Source organism: Diachasmimorpha longicaudata, chromosome 2, assembly GCF_034640455.1.
Source record: "Diachasmimorpha longicaudata isolate KC_UGA_2023 chromosome 2, iyDiaLong2, whole genome shotgun sequence".
Taxonomy (NCBI): Eukaryota; Metazoa; Arthropoda; class Insecta; order Hymenoptera; family Braconidae; genus Diachasmimorpha; species Diachasmimorpha longicaudata.
Window position 1 is genome coordinate 7259786 of NC_087226.1, and position 23380 is coordinate 7283165.

The window sequence follows — 23380 nt, forward strand, 5'->3', positions numbered from 1 at the left end:
AATTGAAGCCGAGTATCCGCCATCAGTGGAAAGAAAAAAAAAATACCACTTTCAACTCGCTGGACGACCAAAGGTTCTCCACCTTCACTTAAACTCTCTTCCACGACTGAGTTCCGGTGATTAATCTGATATTACTTAATGACACGAACCCATTTCGAGGTAAACAATACGATGGAAAATAAATTAACTGGCAAACGTTCACTTTAATGAGCGGCTCATTTTTGCTCCGAAGTTTTAAAGAGCTCGTGAAAATTTGTTCTGTTGAAGGCTAAGTTTTTCATCTGAATTTTTGGATTTTGGGAAAAAAATCGATTTGTAATGTGCATATTAGAATATATCAAACAAAATTTCGACTTTCAGAAGTTTTTTCATGACATCGTTCCATGAAAATTTCCGGGATTTGAGGGGAAAATTTAGTGAAAAATTTCCATCCCTGCTATATAATAGGGATATCTATTCTTTCTGGATAAAGGGAATGCACTGCTTATCTCCACCATGTACCCCAAATTTTGATTCATTTACATCACAAGAGGAAGAATGAACTAAAATGATATTAAAATTCTAAAAAAAATCAACTTTTGTTTCTCAATGATAAAAGAACTTTACGAGAATAGTAAAAGCGTCACGTCTGGGAAATGCTGTAGAGAGATGATATTCAGCTAGAGCTGTACATCCCAAACTATTGTGGAATTAATTAAATCTTTGATTACCATAACAATGGGAGCAGGACCACCGAGCATCTCACTGAGGTAACAAACTACCGTAAATTAAACTATAATAATATGACTGTGATTCAATCAACATTTACCCTCACTTTGTGTATAAATTACACCCACCTCTCACTAATTTTGACCAAAACTTGGTCAAATGATTTGGGATGATAAGTATTGGCAACATGTTGAGTCAATCTTTTGTTGCGATTCACAGACGAATAATTATTTTTCGTAGAGTGTAATTAAAAGTTAAATGTTCTTTTCGAGTGAGATAAATATTAGGCCAGAATTCCTGCAGCTAATTTGAAACGGTTCAAGTGGTTCGAATTCACGGTAGGAGCAGTCCCGTAATGCTCAACGTCGGTGCAGATGCTGTTATATATCTCTAGCTGGGCCAGTGCCAAGGACAGAGAGGTGATACTGCGAGTGATCTAGTTGACGACTATTTCAGTACCACCAGATAATGAATCAACCGAGTAGAATAGAAATAAAAGTTTATGATTTTTAGAACGAAAGTACTGATTTTGAGAGGACTCGTAAACTGGTGACCGTCCGACAAAAAAAAGCTCACATATTTCCAATAAAAATTGCTCCCGAAGAGTTGGGACATTCCCAAAATTCCACGAATACTCCAGTTTTTGGAATAATAATAAACTTCCGGATAATTACTTTAACGATAAATAATAGAGGGAAAAGTTTCCAATTTAAAATGATAAAATGTTTACTTCATCATCTGACATCAATCAATCAATCAAACAAAATGTGAATATAATATGCGCAATTGGCAATTATTTTATACCTGAAGGAGCTCAGCGAGTCAACATTGAGAATCCTTTCAGCCTTGTACTTGTCCTTTTGTTCTGTTCATTCTTTCAAATCACTTCCCCTCTGTTATAGGATTATTTTCACTTGTTCTTCATTGCAATTAAAACACAGCAGGGTCTTACTTTTTTTAGGACCCCTGGTGGAGTGAAGGGGGCTGCTCGTGGGGTGCAGGAATCACAATTCAGCACACTTCATATTGAGAAAATCAAGTGTCTCATCGAGTAAACATCGTCTCACGATTCTTTTTAAATTCATGCTTTTCGCTTCGCTCCCCTAGTGAAAATATTCTACTCGTCGAAGTCCCCCTCCCCCCCCCCTTTTTTTTCTGAGGCTTGAAAAAAATATTCGCTATGACATATGCTTCCAACAGGGCCACTTTAGTTGGGGAGCTTGAGCACTTGATGTTTTTTACAAGCTTCTGGGGGAGTTAAATATGAGGAGCATCGTTACCATCTTTATGCCGCGTTTCGATTGTTCACTACAAGTAGAACAGAATCGACAATTAATTGGAAAATAAATGATTTAGACAAAGAAAAAAGTTGTATTTTTTTAAATAAACTTTTTCGAACTTTGAGTTGGACTTGTCTACAATGTACAATTACAGTGTAATTAGATATACTGCAAATTATTTGGAACGGGCTAATGTTTATGAGAATAGCAGTGGTTTATAGAGACGTAGGGGGGTGGGAAAAAATAATATGCCATCATTTACTTAGTTATCTTTAGGATTGACGATTTTGTAAGTAGAGGTGTTTGAGAAGAAACAATTTTAATGTACATTTCACCGACAATTAAATAAAATCCCCTGTGTACGACAAATTGAAATGAAATTCTCATAATCGAGTGTCAAATTAGGATCATTTTGAACTAATTGAAAAATAGGAAATGTATTTATGAAATTTTCCGCAATTTCTATCCATGAAGGGAAAATAACACACCTACCATTCGCAGTTTTCATCGATTTCCCCACGAAAGATTCAATTTTCTATAACGCAATTCCTTGAATTTAAACTGCAGTTAAATTTTTGACGACTATCTGGGTCATTCTATTCAGTCGATAATTCCGAATCATTGCTCGTAGATTGAAAAAAAATGTTAACATGTTGTTCAACATAAAAATTTTGTTTCTCTGTGAACAATTTGTTCTATTTACTTTTCCATCAATCATTCAATAGCTGGAAATTTTTCTTTTCCATTCATTTTCATTTAGCAACTGAATGTAAACAAAAAATTGACATCTGTATAAAACTGATCGCTTCAAACTTCATCGAGATATAAAAAAATGAACTTGTGTTCATTCTATTGGAAGATGATGTTGCCTATCAAGGGAGTGGCTGAACCTACATAGGTGGATAACAATCAACACAGAAAGCATCGATCATCAGAAAAAAAAAAAGGGGAAAGCCATCGAGTCGGTTGGTCTGTCTAAAGCACAAGGGCATTATCAAGATTTTTTTAGATTCGCTGAATCGAATGGCCGACTTTTTTCCATTTTTCAGCCGTAAAAAATGTAAAAAATTCGAGTAGTTCATCGAAACTAGTTTGCGGTTACGAAATGGACTCAATTTGCTGTGATGCAGAATAGTGGTTGATAAAATAATTCAAAAAGTTTTTCAATTTGTCCTGAAATCACTGCCTGCTCATCCTCTCTTCAGTCCCTCTCCTCCTCTCCCCTCCCACCCCCTATAGCGATTCATGTTTAGCTCGTTCATCGTTCTTCATTATTTACAACTTCTTTGTATTTCGTATTTTTATTTTTAATCATGTGAATTTATGAATGAGACAATTTATAGAAGCCATCAGATAGAAAGTGTCCAACCAATTGAAAATGATTAAACAATCTCTCACAGAATATTTGCTCGTAAAAATACAACATAATAAAACTTTCAATTAGTTTCCTTTTGCTGAAAAAAAGACTCCCATTCACGTAAAAATGATTTATTTATCGAATATACAGGAGATTTTGCTTTTTTCGGATCATTAAATCGCTCATTCAAAAAGTCGAATCCACAGTATTTATTGACCTCGAGGATGAAAGGTGGAATGAGAAGAGGGGGAACAGAGAGACAGAAAGAGAGAGATGGATGTCAATTTCACGGGGATAAACGAATCGTTTTTCTTTAGTCTGTGACACCGATTTAATGGTGTACGTGGAATCCGTAGATGGAGCACTGCAGCTGTGCCATCCCCCCCCCCCCCGCCATGTTGCATGAAAATTTTTCCATTTTTCTATGCACCCGGGAGGGACAATGCATCAATAGAATAAATAAAGTTTGTTTGCAAAGAATTATAAAATTATTTGAATTTATAGAACGTCACGAAAATGTCCAGGTGTCAACGTTTGAATTCTTTACATTCAGTAATAAAGTAGTAGATCGAGGTAAGATTTAAGATTAAATTTTCTCTTTCTAAAAAGAAAATTATGAGAAAACTAGTTATTTTAGTCGGAGAACACGGTTCACGCAACTATAACAATAAAAAAATATATTAATTCAGTCGGAATTCCTAAAATTATGAATTTTCCCTATCACTACGAAGAATAAATTTAATAGAACAACTTTATAATTTTTTTGCTATACGGCAGCGTGGCCGAGCGGTCTAAGGCGCTGGTTTTAGGCACCAGTCCGAAAGGGCGTGGGTTCGAATCCCACCGCTGTCATCACTTTTTTTATTCCACTTTGCAAATTACCGGCCTCCCAGGTCTCTGTTATCACTACCTACTTTCTCAGCCGCTTTTCGATGGCAGTTGAATAACAAACGGAACGTTAAAGCAACAATGACAAGTAAATCAGTGAAACCAAAGACAAATGAATCCGCTTGGACAAGTAATAAAGAATTTATGAAGAGGGATCCCTCTGAAATTCGCTGATCCACCGCAATCCATAGGCACACTATTTGTCTTTGTTCTCTTTTCTTTTTTTTTTCATCTTCTTTTTTTGTTCACCACTCTATTTGGCTCCGAGCGGAGCAGTTCTTTTGTATACAAGAGGTACCCCTCCCTCCCAAACCCCTCATGACGTGTGCTCCCACTATACACCCAAAGGCGTCATAACTGCATCCAGTGGTGGCTTTTGTATTTCTCAACACATTCATTGCACTCTTGAAAATAAAAAAAAAAGCACGTATTAAATTTCTTTTTCCATTCAATTGTCTAACGCTTTTCAAACATCTAGAAATTATTTCTCAATGGTCTTAAATGTATTGGAATACAAAAATCATTAACACAGGGGAAAATGAAATGCGCTATGAAAAGTTTCTCAATTAAAAATGGAAATGGCAGCTCATTGTTCGAAGGGAAAATGCAAATTGAGATGAATTTTCGATGTTGAACTATTTTCTGGTGCTAGAGATATTTCGGGGCTATTGAAGTGAAAATAATTCATTTGGGCTTGTACACGAGACACTGTACAACCTGGTTAACGAGATGCTGGAATTTCTTCGCGTGTATAATGTCCCATGAGCACAAACACATACTCCACACTGAGAGCATCTCAACAATGTCACTGATAGAATTAACATTTTTTTAAAGTAAGACAAATTGCATTAAATCTACATGCATTGAATTTTTTGCTAGATAAAGGATATAACGTGCTCAGAAGGAGTTTTTGTTACATGCTTTAATTACAAATTTAATTCTATCTGATGACGTAGGAGCAAATTTCAAATTCATAACGATAATTCTATCATTACTATCATTACTCAAAATAATTTTAATTAGACTGGTTGGGCTGATAAAGGTTCCTATTGAGTTATTTAAAAGTATAAATACATTTTTCTTTAGCGAGAGTTTACGGGTAAAATTAAATTTTTTTTTGGTGGAAGGAACGTAATTTTATTACAGTTAGCTGCCTTATATTATTTAATCGTGAGTGAACTAACGGTTTTGAGGGAAATTTTAGGTACACGCTTTCATTGCGAATGAAATTTAATTAGGTGAAGTTGTGAAGAACAAAGCAGGGAAGAATTGCACTGCCTGTTTACCTGGTTTTTCATGAAAAAAAACGCAGTGAAATTGAGGGAATTTCAGAGGTTAACGAGTCAGTAGAAGTGAAAGGATTGAGTTGGTATGTATATGAAAAGGGGAGGAAGGAGGGAGTAATTAGGAAAGTTGGTTCAATTTTCAATCAGGTGAAGGTTAACTTTGACAAAGGGAAAAGTCTTTGTAGGGATTTTCAGCAGTTTTGGAAGGTGCCCGGGGAGCATTTGAGTGGATGAAAATTTCTGGGGGTTGATATAGTCAAAGGTATTCGTTTGTTATTAACTGAGGGTAGTTATGGATTTGAATTGTCGATCCCGTGGTAAATTAACCAGAAAAATTAATAAAAAAACGTGAATTTAGGTCGCAAGGGAGTGGAATACCTCATCTAAGAATAAATCTATCCAACAATCGGATTATGTTATTCACACTGATAAATGAAGGGTTTGTATCCATGACAGATAAGGCACGCTAAGGATAGTCTGCTGTGCACCTATAATTTTTTATAGGAGGGAAATGTCAAGGGTCACTTGACATTGATTTTCCAATCGAGCTAAAAATTATGACTGACAATAATTACAACAACTGTCCCGAAAAATGACAGGCAATAATTGAGTATCATTAGCGCCGCTATTGACCATTCTCCGTATCTCTGGAAAATGAAAAAAAAAATGAATGAATAAAATAGGGCGCGTGTCACCTAGCGAGAAGTGCCCCCTCATTACTCGTTAATTCTCCCAGCTGTCATTCTCATTTTTTCATTGTCCAGCTATTCCCCGCCCTTTTCCCTCTACCATGTGCTGAAAAACTAGACTCACAGTACCTCTGCTGAAAACCTTCCAAAACGTGACCGTAGAAAAAATAGAATTGAGTGGAATAAGGTGGGGGGGGGGGGAGGTGAAACATGAGAGACAGAGAGAAAACATCTTCCGCATTCTCGGAATAATTTAGATTGCGAGGTAATATAAAGGGAATTTCGGAATTTTTTAGGCTGTTATGTGGAGTACAGCGATCCCCTTCTGTCCGACGTGGCATAAACTCGAGGAAGGAAAGAAGAACGTAAAAAAAATGTGATAAAACTTCCACAACTTCAAACCGAAGATTTCACACGAAAAGAAATTTTGGGGAAAAATTAGACCTTCAGGGAAGGAAACGAGGGACGAAGGTTATTTTTATCACAAAAATTAGCCTCTAAACTTTAATTAAAGTCTAATTTTTATTCGAAATTCCCATCACTGCACGATTTCGCGCGAATATTTGATTATATGGTTTGTTTTACTGGAAAAAAATCAATAAAATTGGAGGACCGAAGTCTAACATGATTCCCATTAATTTTTCTCATAACCACCAGAAATATCACTCGTAAAACTCCTACTCCCTTTATTATAAACCAATGAAATGATTGGGAATTTTTATCAATACGTATTTCTTCAGATTTTGCGAATCATCCTAGAATTAATGTTGACAGTTCGGACTTCCTGGCGCCCCTGTCAGACAATAATGATGATGCTCTTCCCCTAAACATCCGGATCAAAGCGTTTTGGAAAGTTAACTTGTCCAATAGACGGGGGAGGGGTGAGAGATTCATCGAAAGTACGGAGAGGAACAAAGGAGGGATCGATATACAGAGGCTCATTTTCCGGGAGTAGTCGCGCCACGCATCCAAACCACTGTCTCCCTTTCTCGCTTTTAGGGCTGTAACCAGGGTCACGCGAACTCGCGTGTGAGCATTAAAACGAGGCTACAGTATGCTGTTTTTATTCGGGGTGGGTATTACACACTGGCGGCGACAGAATTATTATTTTTTGCTCCTGAATTTTCATATTATTGTTTTAGTCTCTGGAATTTAATTATCCTGGAACGTGTTTGATGTGCACCATTGGTAATGTATAATGCAGAAAACCATAGAATTTTGAAGTGTCTGAAGTGATGAAGAATTTTAATCTATTTAAGACGTTTCATGTAAAAATTTAAAACAATCAAAAAAAAAAATATTGCAAAGTTTATGAGGAAAAAAAAATAACGGAATTTTAATTTTTTGTTGTCATTGCATTGCACTTCCCCAAACAAAATTTGCAAGAAATAAATCATAACTTGTTTGAAAATACGTGGAAATTCCATCGTTTTCAGATCTCAGACTGTAATTAACAAATCCGATAAAAACAATTTGATGCAATAAAAGATTCAAGTGGAGCAATTTCGCAAAGTAGAAGTTCGACCCGCACCCTCAAATTGATAATTCGATGTTCCCTGCAATCGATCTACCGAGAGTCACCACATTTACCACCGATTTCAACATCCTCATCTATTCCTGTCATTCCAACATCAAATATACTATCTCCCGAGTAATTGCCTAAGTTGGAATACATCAATTAAAATGATAAATTACCAATAAAATTGGAGAATCCCATCTACCAAAATTTGGATAGCAAAATAATGCCACCAGAAGTGCTCAGAGAAGCTCAAATTTCTGCATAAGTAATTAGCGAGACTCTGAAATTACTGCCTTCGTGAATGGGATTGATGTATGATATTGACTCGCGTGATTGTGACCGCATATTTTCTAATTTTATCATTTCCAAATCCATGAAGACTAACTTGATCAAATGAACAAGAGTGGAAACCAGAATGAGCTGCCTCAATTAGAACCTGGTTTCATAATTGTCTATTCATTAGGAATAATCGAATGTGAAACGTATCGAGCTTTCACTAGGGTTGCTATCAGAAGGACCTTGTCCGCGAGCAATCAAGGTATATCCCTGGAAAACAGATGTTCTAACGCTGATAGAACAGATCAATTATTCTAAACAAATAGATTTTGAATTTAGGTTTCGATCTATTTCATTCTACCAAACGTTCTTTCGTTAACAGCTAACGAATTTCAATGACAATAAATAAATGGTTCTAGTAGTGTACGATTGTTCCCATGTGCTTCGTAGATGATATAATAGTCCCCAGGAATTGTAAAAATTCCTAACTAACTATAGTACACGGTTCACAAGATAATAAATAATGAAATATAGGTTTCTAACACGCGAGGCACGAGTCAAACTGGAGTTATGGATTTCCCTGAAGGGAATATTTTCATCTTATGAGAAAACAATTGCAATGGTGTTTTTTAAAAACAAATCCGTAACAACTATCAATCATCAACAACAATAACAAAAATCAATAACCATTTTTTTCCTCAACGATGGAATAAATTCAAACAGTTCCGTATTTTACCAAAACATTTTTTAATTTTGGGCATATTATTATCAACGTTCTGCACTTGATTGTGACTTGATAATTTTATAAAGAATTTAATTATGTGATAGGCAAGTAATTGCAGGATTGATTAAGAAAATTCGTCATAAACAATAATAAAGTAATAAAAATTCTACATAATTTGCAATTACTGATTACGCTGTCATATTCCGGATAATTAAAATTCACCGTAAACATCGCATTGAATTCGTAATAAGCAATCAAAATCAATGAAAAAAATCATCGTCATTACATTCATCCAATGGAAAAAGCCATGAGTTCCTTAAATTCGAAATTGATAAACTTCCCTTCCACCAACTTTTCCTCGAACTCATGATTTTTTAAATACCGAGTTAAACCCCGACGAAATGGAAACCGTCCCGCGGCAGTTCCACCAATCGATACTTCTCTGTGGTATTAAGTCTGGCCAGAGGTTGGGCAACGAAAATAGAATGACGATAACTCTCTTTTGAGCTCTACAGAACAAAAAAAAAATGAAAAAAAAAAAAAAAAAATGGGGTTGAAAAAGACGGAACTTGAAAGAGGACATAATCGGCAACTGTTTCACCCAAACACAGTCACATGACACTCTGTCCTCGTTCGGTGGGCATAATCTGTTAAGAAAATCGGCGGGTGGCTCTCTCGCTCGTTCAGTCCACTTTCGCTCGGATGAGCGGGCGCCCGAGCCCTTTTGCGTCTCGTCGGGGCTCGGTGTGAGACCACATCGTTGGAGCCCCTGTAACTACCCCTCATCGTGTGCGCTCACTCCCGGCCCAGAGAACAGAGAAAGAGAGAGTGAAATGGCAACCCTTCGGTTGTTACCATGACGACCAATCGTATAAAGATGTGTCATGATATGTAAATGCGGAAAGAAAAACGAAAGTTGCAGGATAATTGAGATTTGTCTTAATAAAAAGGGATTTTATAGAAAAAAAATTGGATCCAATTGAGCTCAGATATTTGGTGAAAAAAAAACATATAAAACTCCTCAGGGAGTTATTTGATTCAGAAAAAAATAAATAGATATTGTTTCCCTGCAGATAATATCGATGATCCCAATCGTCGGATCATCCAACTCATTAATTCTTCATCACTCTCACGATTAAAAAAATCGATAGGTTGAAATGGATGAGGAGATTATGGCAATCAATAGATTTAGGTGGATTAGCAGAATCATAAATTAGTCGTGTGGTACCTCGATAATTCAAAGGATGATGATTATCGTGGATAATTTAGGGAAGAAAGTGATAGTTATCGGTCAATCGTAATGTGTCTGAATAAAAAAGTATTTAATTCAACAATTCCGGCTGATGTTGGCGCCGAAATTCATGTAAACAGACGGAATGAAAAGTCTTATAAAATGATCTCTTTAATGTAGCAGTGTCATTCCCAAAATTATAACGTAAAATCGTCACATTGACGGGGCCTTCTGTATCACTTTACTGCAGAATTAAACGGAGGTACTTTCAATATGTCGAGTATCATCCGCTCCATTAGTCTCCGATCACCCAACGGATTTAAAGAATTGATAGATTTTGATGGATTACCGCGCTCATAAATTACCCCGGCAGTAAATCAATAATCCTTTCTAGGTCAATGTTGCAAGTGTCGCATTTGAACGTTTGCCAAAAAAAAAAAAATCCCAAGGGTTGATTCGTATCGAGGAGGCCGATTGGCAGAGTAGATTTTCAATGGTATGGTATATCTGTATCTAACATCACATATTCTTAACAAGGTCAATCATCACTCGAATAACTCAAAATATCATAAATTCAACGAATGTCGTAAACTCAACTATCCACCGAGAATAATGACCCAACGAATATTCAACTAAGCGCGGAATATTTCCCCATAAAATGATATGATTTTTACAAGTCACTGCGCATTGCAAATTCTCATAAAATACCTTGTTAACTATTCTAGAAATCCACTTTAGCAACGTAGAGATATGAAGGGTGTCAACTATGTTTACTAAAAGGAAGCAAAAAAAAAAAACATGTGCTTCCCTTCACTGGCATAGAATTACATTTGAGATTTCTTCGATTGAAAGAAAAAAAAAAAACATAACTCGAATAAACCTCGACCCCATTTGTTTTGTCACTCAATAGTTTAAAAGCTCCTGTGTACACAGCTAATTTTGCTCATTGAATATGTCAACAATTATAGATAATCCCAATTATCTTATCAAATTTTTTTGCATCTGATATAGGAAATTTTGATCATTTTACATTTCGATGAAAATGTCAGGAATTTTTTCTAATAAAAATTTCCAAATCCCTCTTCCCCTTCTAAAACCGAAAGCCCAATAATTTCACCATCACCTGCGCCACATCATGCCTCGATATATAAAAATAAGATATTATTAACTAATTTTCGTCCCATAATAAGTGGAAAACTTTGAAAGATTTACTGTATTTGTTGTCCTAGAGATCGGTAAACGTCACTCGGTCGTCAAAAATACATTTAATGATCTTCTACTCCATTATTATAGACTTCAAACATTCCGAGAAAGTTACACGTGTAATGTGCATATTATAATATACATAGAACCCTACGAGAACCCATGAAACTACCCAAGTACATGCGTGTGCGCAGAATACTGTACATTACACGCTCAAGTAGACCTACTCTGACTCTCAGGCATTCGTATGCGTTAATACACACAAGAGGTTTGAAGTACATTGGCAAAGTAAATTGTCGAGTCCGGGGTGTGTTGCCAGCGTTGCGGAGAAAGGGCGAATGAACTCCTGAGGTCGTCGAGGGGAAGGAAGTGAGGAAGGTAGTGTAGTTGAAAGCGTTGAGTATCGACTGGACGATACCACGGTGGCTCCTACTGAGTTGATACACGAGTTACCGTATACCACAACCAAGGTGAGGGCAGATATCACCTTTGGGCCTATCACTATTGGATCCTTCAAGGGATATAACATGTGGGGAATATTGACACATCGCTAATATTTGAAGAGGTTACCGAGTGACGAGGCCAAAAGTGACCTTGTTAAACCCGCAAAGAAGCCAGGTAAATGCCCTTTTGTACGACAACGCGATTAGTCTCTTTTGCTCAATTTTTTTCATCGATTTTATTCATCCGGGGGGAAGAAATGATTAAGTGTTTCAGAAATTATGTGAATGAGGCCATGCAAGGAACAAAAAACTCTACCCTTCCAATCTGTAACCACTTTTTTTTTCCCCTCGATCTATCAAATACGATAATAACTAGAGTTTCGGGTGCAGTCCCAGTGTTTTCCATCCACTTCGCAGATATATTATATTATATTATATTACATTAATAAGTCATTCAACTGTTCCATTTGAAATTTTATCCCAATTCATATCAGTAATCACAGAAACAAAATCCCGAAAACTACCCCCCAACAATATCCTTCCTTTCCTCTCAGCTGCAGGGAGACAAAAATTATTTAAAAATTACGTGTCTGTTCCGTAATCTCCCAGTTAAAACAGTATTCAACGTAGTGAACGTTCCATAATTTTTCTGGAACATTTTAGATTTTTTCCTGAACGTTCACTGAAAAAGTGCGTAACTGTTCTATCATTTTTATCGAATATTGTTTTGACTGACAGATTACGAAACAGCCACGTCATTTTCAAGGAATTTTTATCTTCGTACACTCCACCGTCTATGCACTGAAGTCGACCTTAAAATAACGCCCCCCCCCCCCTGATAAATCTCGAAATCTCACGAGGTAAAAGTCATTTTGTTCGGGTTTCTTCCGCTTCTAAAGGATTGAGCGTCAATGACCAGACCGAGGAATGTGAAAAATAACTTCTCTTGACTGAACAATTCGATATTTCTAAGTCGATGTGATTTTCAAAAAAATCTGAGCCCTCGCCCTTCACTCGCCAGGACAAAATAATTTTTTTTCGAATTTCTCCTGCTTCTGAGAGATTGCGTGGCAATCGCCGGACCCTGGAACACGGGAAATAACTTCTTCCGGTTAAAAAATTCGATTTTAACGAAAGTTGATTTCCCATCTAAAAAAATTACGAATTATTGCGATGTACTCTCTACCGCCGTAAGAGATCAATCGATGTGTCGAGTCGTTTTCATCGTCGGTATGACTGATGTCTCTCTAACGTATAACTACGGTCTGAACGAGCGAGCGTAAAGTGAAATGCTTCCGGACATTGGCTGTGGCAATATCTACCATCTAACTATTATCGAGGATAAATTGATGTGTACAAGATGTAATAATTCCTTTATTTAACTTTAACAGTTGAATGCGACTGATATTATTGCGGAGAGAATTGGTTGGAGACGAGGTGATTGCGATTTGCGTATTTTGTAATGAATTTTCGAAGTTTATTTCTATAAATATGTAAACGACAGAAGACTCGTTTATTGCCCTCATGATGTGAGAACGGAACACGATTATCTCCACCTTATCCTTAAGTGTTAATGAATGAAAAAAAATCAGTTCGTTTTAAGGCAAGATATTCACATTCAAATGAAATATCTTTTCTGTCATCAAATTTTATGATTGGATTTCCTGCCAAACTTATACGTTTTTTTTTATTCATTTTTTTCATTTTCATTTTGCTGCCCATGGAATTTCTAGTAATTTCTGCCTCGAAACTTTCAATTTTTTTTCCTTGCTATTTTTATTTTACTGCCCATGAAATTACTATAAAAGTAGACCCGCAAAAAATGATGGTTAAGCCGTCCTGTAAATCAATAAAAACCATTTCAAGAGGAACAGTGGAGCCGATGGAATAAATGGATGGAGACAGCGTTTTCGAAACAATGGCCTATCAAAAATATTCGAAAATTAAATTCCGTCAGCCATGAGCATACACGGATACATAAAAAAAAGTCCAAATAGAATGAAAATTATTGTCCATGAAGAATTTTGAAGAGAGAAATGCGATGAATGAGGGAGTACCCTATAATATGAGGCAAAATCGACTCAAATGCACTAATTATCAATTTTTTTCGTACCCAGAATGTGAAGAAAAAAATTATTTCCACCAAAACAAAGAATTTCGCAAAAAAATGATAATTTTCGTAAGAATAAATATTCTTACAATACATTTACATATTTCTCAGGGTAAACCTAATTGTCTAAAGAACCTCAGAGATGTGTGAGGCCGTGTTAACAATTCCAAGTTTTCTCGGATTTTTTTCTCCTCTAAAAAACATTAATTTTAGAAAAAAAATGCATTTATCAAGTTGGTTAATTTTCCTGAAGTAAAACTTCCCATTGTTTGTGCAGATATAATTGTTTATGACACCGCCCTAATCAATATTAATGTTTTCCACGTTAATAAATCAAGAGCTCTTTCGAATTCTCAAATTTAGAATCATTTTTCGGCACATTTGAAATGATTTCGTCGGAAATTATCCTAAATGTGGGCCGTTAACGTCACTAAGTTTCCTCTCAAAGTACCGAGAGATAAAGCAGTTGAAGTAGACGATTGTCTACTCCAGTGAAAAAGTACAATTGTCATTGAGGTGTATCACGTAGCAGCAGGTAGTCAGAAAGAAAAAAAAAACAAGTGGAATGAAAAGATTCTGGAGAATGAAGCTCTCACGGGGTAACCAGTGATGTCAATTGATCCATTGGAAAAGTTTTTGAGGCGAAAGGGAAGTACAGCAGTCACTGATGTCCTACAATGAGACGGAAAAGTACATCCGAGGCTTTTAAAGTACATCTACGACTTTCAAGTTGTTTTTTTTTTTCAAAGTTGTCTCTCGAATCTATGCTCAATGGCCACGAAAAATTGCAGAACTGACTATGTTAAAAATATTTTGAGTGTTAGGGGATGTAAATATTTATTTCGTACTTCACGTCAGCAGGAGGTGCTCACAAATACAAGAATATTCCATATCATATTTTCCCATTTTGATTTCTCCATTTACTTTCAAATTCAGAACTAAATATTCATGTTTCTCTCCATACACATCATGGAATATTTTTTGTACCCGAGATTAATCATTTTTTCAGAGATTGACATCCCTCCTCTGTATAAATTACGATTTTATTGTCATTTTTTATGAGATATTCAAAGTTTGATACGATTCAGTGTTTTATTTCTCTTCGTTTGATGAATGTTTGTATCATTCCCGTTTTTATTTGAATTTTTTTCGGAGATTCAGCTCTATCGATTAATCAGTTAAATTTTCGTTATAAAACGGATCGATATTCTTGATCAAGACACTGATTTTTTCATCGTCCGAACACTCTCATATAAAACATTAAACAACCACGATTTTTTTCGCAACTATTTTCTTACTCTTGTCTGATGATTGATGACATTCTTCTAAACTTTATAATCTTTATTTCCATCTACACTATTACCCTCCGATCTTCAATAATTTTTCAACAGTGATTGATATTTTCCCAGTCCATAAATTTCAATTTAACTGTATCTGGTTCATGCGATAAGACCGTAGGGAAGACACGGTATTTTGAAAAGAAAAATATGAGAATGTCAATCGATACTCTAGCATGGTGCGTTGCATGACGCCCCAATGTGGTTGCTACATATTTAATATCATCGATAGCTGCTACGGAGGGCGTGCATGTGAAAGAGGAAGAGAGACAGACAGACTAGACCCAAGGGTTGAATAGATAGAACGCGAACTGTAGGTGTGAGAGAGAGAGAGAGAGAGAGAGAGAGAGAGACGAGTCGACATCATGAATTCACGAAAATTCTTCGGTTACCGTTAATTAGGATATTACTTGGAAAAACCATGCGTTAACAGAGAGATGTCATAAAGCATTTTATACAGTTGATAAAATTTTCCGCAAAATGATTCTGCGGCTCTTTCGCGACAAACCACATGTTCTCCAGATACTTCCATAATTACAGAATATATTCACCATTAGAAATTTTTCCTTGTTACTATGGAACAAAATCTTCGAGACTAAATTACATTTTTCACCGGATCTAAAATGTAATTCGGTTAAAACCAAATGATTTGTTTCTGATCAGTAACGACAAAATGAAGCCTCATCAATACCCCAAGAACTGCACTGAAAAGTCTGATAATACTTTTTCCCTTTTAACACATAAAAACAAAACTTCCCAATGAAAAAAAGTCCTTAAATTTCGCTCTACGGATCCAAAGTTCATTTCGATCAACACGTCATCATTCAATCGAATGATTCTGTACCTATTAACGAATATCTAGTTCTTATAATTGAATACCGCTATTCGGTAAGTCATCAAACATCATTAACATTAACCCAATTTTTCTATCAGCGTAATTAGAGAAGTGTAATATGTGACATTCAAATTTCAAGGAAACAGAGAGAAAATAAACAAGACATAGACTTCATTGTTCTATTCTATTCTCTCCTGTCTTCAAATCACAATTGCATGTGTAGCTAAACATGTACAGCGTGTTATTATACCGATGCACGAGAGCACGGGGGTTGATTTGCCACGCGTCAAAGAGTCACGTCTAACGTGCGAACAGAAAGGCCTCCTCAACCTTCAGCCCCCACCTCCCCCTGCCCCGCCAACGCGGGTTTTCTCGGCAAACATTTGCCAGTGCCGAAACAACCGCAAACCTCAACCAGCAATATTTTCAAACCAAGAGCATATGAAACTGATATTTACATACTCCGACCACTCTCGTCCACCGCCTTTCATTATTTACTTTATTTTCAACATTATTTTAACTTCTCTTCTGCCCACCCGTCTTTCATATCACAAACAAACTCGTTATTCGTGATGGATTTTTTTCAACACTTGGGAAGATAGCACTGTACCTTAATGTAAAACCCATGTGGGCTTTATGAAATACGAATATCTGGGTTATATCATTCCAACGAAATGCGAGAGGAAAAAGAAATATGTTCACTTTGGGGCTCGGAATAAAAATATTCGATGAACTTTTATTATTTGATTTTTAGTGAACGATTCTCCGAATATGTGGGGTAATGGATATTAATATTGCAGGTTCAACGCACGGTGAATTATTAAAAATCCGTTGGGGTTAATTTGTTGACGGATTGGTAAATTTCGAATATTCATTTTCAATCTAAGGGAAAATAGTCGATGGTTCATTAAAATTACCGGTCTAGCAATTACTTTGTGTTTAGACTAATGGGTGTTTATTGGACAACGATATACACTACTCAATAACCGAAAATGAAAAACATTAAAAATATCTAGAAGTCAGGCGTGTTGGGGTGTTGATATTTGTATCATGTTGAAGAAAATTTACCGAGTCTGAAGGAAAATCACAAAAACCAATTGTTTCACTTTTAATTAAATTTCAGAATTAACTTTCAGTTGGCAGCAGCTGCCAAATGCAACGAATAAAACGGGACATTTAATCCACTCATCGTTTCGTTTTCATTTAAAATTATTTTTGCCCTTTCATTTTGCTGTTGATCGAATGGACAGATAATGAGAGACATTAATGACGAGAGATCCTGGACAAATGAATGAAATAATTCATGAGCAGTGCACGGTAGAGTCACAGACAACTTTAAATTGCCCTGACAATCGACAAGAACAAGAGTAAACACTAAACAGATAAAAAGAAATATTGACTTTTGCGGTTGGGCTCATTCACTCTTTCGCGCACGTCGAGTTGATATTTTTTTACTCTCATTTTTTCCACCCCGAATGAACGATCCGCGTCGGAAGTTAATTACTCACTCTTCACCGGTACTTTTTTAATGAATAATATTCGCTCTGTCGTTTTATCGAAAATTAATGGTGTGATTTAATGATCAGGGAAATTTTGTAAATTCACTCCACTCATTCGACACTCAGTAAAGCATGAAATGTAAATGCAATGTTAATTTACATATTGATAAAGAGCTAAAAATAAACTATTGAATAAATCAATGTATTATTATTGATATTTTTTCAGGGGTCAAAAGTTGTAGTGGTAGGAGAGAAATTTAACAATAAATATTCATGATAGGATTGGGGGATTTACGGTGGTATGTTTGGTACTGACAAATTCTACTCTTATAGGATATACAAACTGTATGTAAACTCAATCAGCAGTTGATTGCAATTCCAGTTTGAATACCTAACGATTCATCATCGATGTAAAAAAGGGGCTTTTCAGAAGGATTGTCATTCGAAACACCGGACTATTTGCTTTGCTCTCTTTGTTGAGTTGTTCGAACGGTGGAAAAAAAAATGTTTAGTTTGAGAGAACATTGATATTCTTACAATCTGCGCAAACGTTTATCATTCAATAGTTCCACCAAAAAATTTCGTCAACAGCTCGGAAAATTTGCCTAATTCGCTATCCAATATCACTAGAGCATTAATTATTTTTTTAAACATCCTCATGCTTAGAATTGCTTTAAACTATCATACAACTGGGAATTCAAGATTTATTATTCATTAAAACTGAAATTACTGTAGAAATTCTGAGTTTGTCTATAAAAGTGGAAGTTGTTCTAATTGGAATTCGTGACAATTGACCGAAACTATAAAAAATCGAGTAAATATTCTTGCAAATTATCAATCCAATAAATATGAAATTGAAATGCTCTCGACCACGCGCAAGAATCTGAAACTGTTATAAACAGTTACCTCAAAAATCAACCCATTGTTTACTTTCAATACTACCAAAATAAAAAAAAATGCATACTCGTGATGCGTATTGAAAAAAAAAAGCTATCGATGAAACTCTTTTATCTTTCATTTTGTCCACAACTTTTTTACAGCCACTTCAGCTGTCTCGTAGAAAACTAATCAACACTTTACGGTTCGATGGCCGTCGAGAATTTTTAATAAAAAAAAAATCAATATAGGAATTTTTAACTCGTAAAATGTAATAGTGTAAATCAATGAATACGACCAGAGAATACTACCGAATTGTGAGAACTACCCAGTTAACCTACCATAATTGAGCTCCATAAAAAAATATCTAAATAGTTATTTAAATAAATGCATTTCACTCACAGTGTAGCTGCCTTATTAACAAAACACTCTCCATGGTGCCGCCGTGAACTCCTTCCGCTTGTGATAAGAGTCCAATTGTATCACCACACTCTGTTCAAAATAAAATAAAATTGAACATTAAAAAGCACAAGTACTTCGAAAATCCAAGATGACACTTAAAAAAAATACGGAATTATTAAAGATAATAATTTATCGATGAATTGTCAAACAATTTTACACTTGAAAACGCTTTTACTACGGACGGAGAAACACGAAGCATTAGAGCATCTGACGTACGCGCGTTTTGCGGCAACACTGGGGGGTTGAAAGGCACCCCACCACGATTGCCGGCACAGAAGACACCCCCACTTCTGTTCGGTATCCAACAATTTCGAATGGAGGCGAAAATCCCGCTACCGTTCAGGGCAGGAAGAAGGGCAAAGGGAGGGGGCGTTTGGTAAGAGGGTGGCTTGGATTGAATGAATGAAGGGGTGCAAGTACATCGACAGGCTATGCACGTATAATCTATATTATTGAGTTTTTTGAATATTAAAAAAATCGTCTAGAATAAAGGGGAAGAATTCTATGGACTCAATAAATCATATTATATTCACATGTTATTGATAAATAGAAAAATCTTTAACACTAAATTACACTTTATAAATATTAAAAAAATATTGCTCTCTTTGATGGAAAAAATGTACAAACTCTAAAATATATTTGATGCAGCAGCCCAAATTTCTGGTTGACGCTCTATATTATTTAATTTTATTCGCATGAGTAAAAACAATTAATAGGACGGAACAGCCGTGACCTTGGAAATAGAGTCCCCGCAGAGAACTAGAAGTTTACCCGAGTCGATAACTGACCAACAGAATTGGCAATGGTTTTAATGACTCGATGACTGACCGACGGAAAGTCTCTACATTACCGGCATTTGATACTAGTACTCGGAATGACTTTTGGTAATAAATAATAATTCCGCAAAAACCTATTCCGTCCCAAAAAATTTTAAGATGTCATCGATAGGTCCTGAGCAGCGATTATAGAGGATTGCTAACGCTTATGGGACGGCTACAACCAAAGAGGATAGACTAAAGGAGGCTCAGTTCTGGGGGTTTGAGTGACGCCAGGCACTCCATGGTACCGACGTAGTTTCACCGAACGAGTACTACTGGGGTGTCTGCATATCGGAAATCGTCTCACGAATCCAATGGCGCTAGCCAAATTGTCCTAGCTACGATATTTCCAAAGATATGGATGAAAAGCGGAAAGTGAGTACTTTCCACCCAAGGGCCGGAGCGCGCACCCTTCTCTCGCTTATCACGAGGCAAAGTACAAATTTTTCGTGTAGGTGGATTGAAAGAAAAATGTGTTGGAGGTTTCACGATCCCCCCTTTCCTCTCTCATATTATTTAAATAAAAAATAAACGCTGGACTATTTACACCAAGTACGGGTAATCGACGGGTCCCAGTGTTATCTATATCCCGTGCGAATCACTCGTATGTGGTGGCAATAGGTAGGCAAGTGAATAGCTCATCATTAGAAATAAATTTCATTTCAATCCATGAATGGTATGATATGTTTTCCGATAAGAGTAAAAGAAGTATTAAAAGATAAAACTTTATTTCAACTCACCTATTCGACGTAGATATTGCATGATAGAGGATTGAGTTCCGCGAACCGCCATGTTTGTATACTGCTCACCCCCTGTGAACTCGGCAAAACCATAACAAGGCCGGCCGTCTGTTTTGACGCGACGCTTCCATACTCCCGTGAGACAAAGAACGATCACTGGCCGGTGTACAGCCGACTAAAAATTCAGAAAAAAAAATGCGATCAACTGCTTCTTACACAGAATAAAGGAAATGAAGAAAACACTTCTCAATTAAAAAATAATTGCCATTACTATGAGGTGAAAATTTAATAGAAAATAGTAACGAAATATTTCACTAAAAAAAATCCGAGTGACGCTACTAATCCCAGACTCATTCCCCCCCATATTTTTGATTAGATCCATTGTTATCACGTTCACATACCTTGTATTGTTAATCGTTTACACGATGAGGAGATACACGGGGCTTCAACTGAAGAAAAACCATCACAAAACACCTCTGTAAACTATTCTGATCCTGACGCCTTCGCCGCCCAGAGAACAACTGAGCATCATCCCGCCAAAACGCATATACTCGTCCGCGGGGCGGCGAGGGGGCTCTCGCGATTGGCGGACGGTTGTCATTGGTCCGCGGTACTTAGAACCGTTACAATTTAGAAATAAAAAATATTTAAAAAATGAAAATTAATAAACACTTCTCAATTAAGAAACTATTAATTTGATTACGAAGTCAAAATTAATTGGAAAATAATAACGAAATGCTTGACTGAAAAAACCCGGGTGACGCTACTAATCTCCAACTCATTATCTCGCGTATTTTTCACTAGATTCGTTTTTATCACTTTCACAACCCGGTATTGGCAATCGTATCTACGATGACGCGATACACGGACCCTCAACTGGGCAAAAACCATCACAAGACACCTCTGTTAATTATTCCCATCGTCACGCTTTCGCTGCCCAGAGAACAATGAGCGTCATTCCGCCAAAATGCCCGAGCTCCGTCGGTGGGGGAGAGGGGGTTTTCGCGATTGGCGGGCCGTTGTCATTGGTCAGTTGCACCTACAAGCGCTAACAATTCAAAATAATAAAAAAATCAAATTCTTATAAGGAGGAAACCATGTGGGGAAATAGAAAAGATAAAAGAACGTAAAATGTGAGGAAAAAAATATCTTTTGACGGAAATACAAATGCTTTTGAGGTTCAAGATGAAAAAGCTTTATCAGAAAAAAAATGAAAACTGACAGTGTAAATTACACATCGAAAAAATTAGTGAGCCACATTATTTTTTATATTCACTCTCTCACATGGCCGAACAAATTGGAATGTTCAAAGAATTTGAAATCTGTCAGGAGGGTCGTACAAACAGGTACGAACTAGACCGATTGCCGTCATGGAAGACCTCCCACCAGAAACCCAGATGAGCTTACCAAACCCTAATGCATGATTCTGTTCATTTGAGAGGTTATGTTGTGATTTCGTGAGAGTGACATTCTATTTGCATTATGAACTAACGAATACTATCCTAATTATTAAATAAATCAGATAAAATCTAATAAACCAATGTCTGAATACGAGAAAGTGAGGGTAAAGAAATTGTGCCTGAAGGGAGAAAAAGTAAAGTACGTACTGTTATTTACAACGCAAGCAAACCCTGACAGATACAATATAATTGTTGATTCACTTTATTCGATGATAATATCTACTACTATTCATTGATCGAAAGTTTATTTGTCCAAATTTTCAGATATTTTTATAATTCATGACTCATCAACTAATATTTCAGATCCAAAAAACGTAAACATAAGAAACATGGACGGAGTAAAGAGGATTCAGAACCTAAAGACATTGATGCTATGCAACACGGTAATTAATGTATATTGACAGCTACTACTAAAATTCTTGACATTAGGAATCAACAATGAGGCTTCCATTTTACCTCGCGCCATCTCATAATGTGCATTTCAGGCGGCTGGTGGAGGGTGAAGAACATTAATGAGATAACCGGGACAGTGGCAATTGAATTTGGCAGTCACACGTACGTAAAAGCTCTTGACAATGGACTATTCACCCTCGGAGCGCCTCACGATGAGGGGGAGGGGCCTTCCCCAGAGGAGATCCTCACAGCATTTCCAGTGAACGAGACTAAGATAGCCCTGAAATCAGGATACGGGAAGTACATTGGAGTTGATAAGAAAGGAGTGGTAATCGGAAGGAGTGATGCTGTGGGAGCTATGGAGCAGTGGGAGCCTATTTTTCAGGTAGTCCTCATAATTATATCATTAAAGAATGTCTTGAAGAGTGTTTCAATAATCTCTGATCATTTCAGGATGGAAAGCTAGCCATTCTGGGGAACAACGGATGTTTCATGTCAATATCAGACGACGAAGATGCTGTGTGTCAGAGCAAAACTGCTGGGTCTGGCGAATTTTTATCTCTCAGAAGTATGATACAGAAGATCGATGATCCTTACAAAGATGTACCTGTTGAGGAGCAAGGGTCACTTGCGCAAATTGAAGTTAATTATGTGTGAGTACTCATTGTTGAAGAAAATATTAAGTAATGAGAAAACATTTAGAACATAGATGTCCTTGAGAACGAGTCCAATATTTTTTTATCATTTGAGACATGTCTTAATTCTTTAAATATATATGAAAGTGACGGATTAACGGAAAACGTCGAAAGGGATGTCCTCATCCTCAAATATTTGTAAAAACCTTCCAAAAAACCCAAGATGAGGAAAATCATTTTTTTTCAGCCGAAAGTTCCAAAAGTTCCAAGATAAAAAATTACGAATCAACACCGGTGACAAAACTCAACTGGAAGAAGCGAAAAGTCAAGGAATTCTCCACGAAACACTGCTAGACAGAAGAAGTAAAATGAAGTCCGATCGCTACTGTAAATAATGAATATTAAAAGATCGAAATTGTTCATGAATTATATTGGTACAGAAAAAACTGTCAGAATTTCCATTATCTCTACATAAATAAGGCATTAACGAATAAATGAATGTCATCGCGGGTATAATTGATCTAATTATTGATTGAATGATTAAATTAATTGAGCACATGATGCTTTTTGCATCAAATAAAGTGTGGAACATACTAAAAACGTCGAGTAAT

General features: G+C 36.4%; 2 protein-coding genes and 1 non-coding gene across 5 annotated transcripts in view; 2 read left to right on the forward strand and 1 right to left on the reverse strand.

Moving 5' to 3' along the window:
* LOC135172933 (uncharacterized) overlaps positions 1–21212 on the reverse strand; it is a 50844-nt gene extending 29632 nt beyond the window's left edge. For 2 of the 3 annotated variants that reach the window (XM_064139454.1, XM_064139455.1), the window contains exon 1: positions 18664–18945. The gene's annotated coding sequence lies outside the window, so the exon portion shown is untranslated. Of the gene's footprint in view, positions 1–18663; positions 18946–20281; positions 20457–20682 lie in introns of those variants that run through there. The other variant, XM_064139453.1, reaches the window with a different exon arrangement.
* On the forward strand, positions 4118–4197 carry Trnal-uag (transfer RNA leucine (anticodon UAG)). The gene has a single exon. It is a non-coding gene; the product is annotated as a tRNA-Leu (tRNA).
* Positions 21213–21699: 487 nt separating the features above from the next.
* LOC135172972 (protein FRG1 homolog) lies at positions 21700–23285 on the forward strand. The gene is made up of 5 exons (XM_064139542.1): positions 21700–21880; positions 22045–22124; positions 22227–22519; positions 22588–22787; positions 23017–23285. Exons 1-5 carry the CDS (start codon positions 21822–21824, stop codon positions 23162–23164), a joined length of 780 nt encoding a protein of 259 aa, XP_063995612.1. The 5' UTR covers positions 21700–21821; the 3' UTR covers positions 23165–23285.
* The last annotated feature ends 95 nt before the right edge of the window (positions 23286–23380 follow it).

Excerpts from the sequence above, each read along its gene's own strand:
- LOC135172972 (XM_064139542.1), top strand. The coding sequence starts at position 21,822 with ATGTCTGAATACGAGAAAGTGAGGGTAAAGAAATTGTGCCTGAAGGGA. Across the intron at positions 21,881-22,044 it reads CTGAAGGGAGAAAAAGTAAA|ATCCAAAAAACGTAAACATA; the intron begins GTACGTACTGTT and ends CTAATATTTCAG. Across the intron at positions 22,788-23,016 it reads CAAATTGAAGTTAATTATGT|CCGAAAGTTCCAAAAGTTCC; the intron begins GTGAGTACTCAT and ends ATTTTTTTTCAG.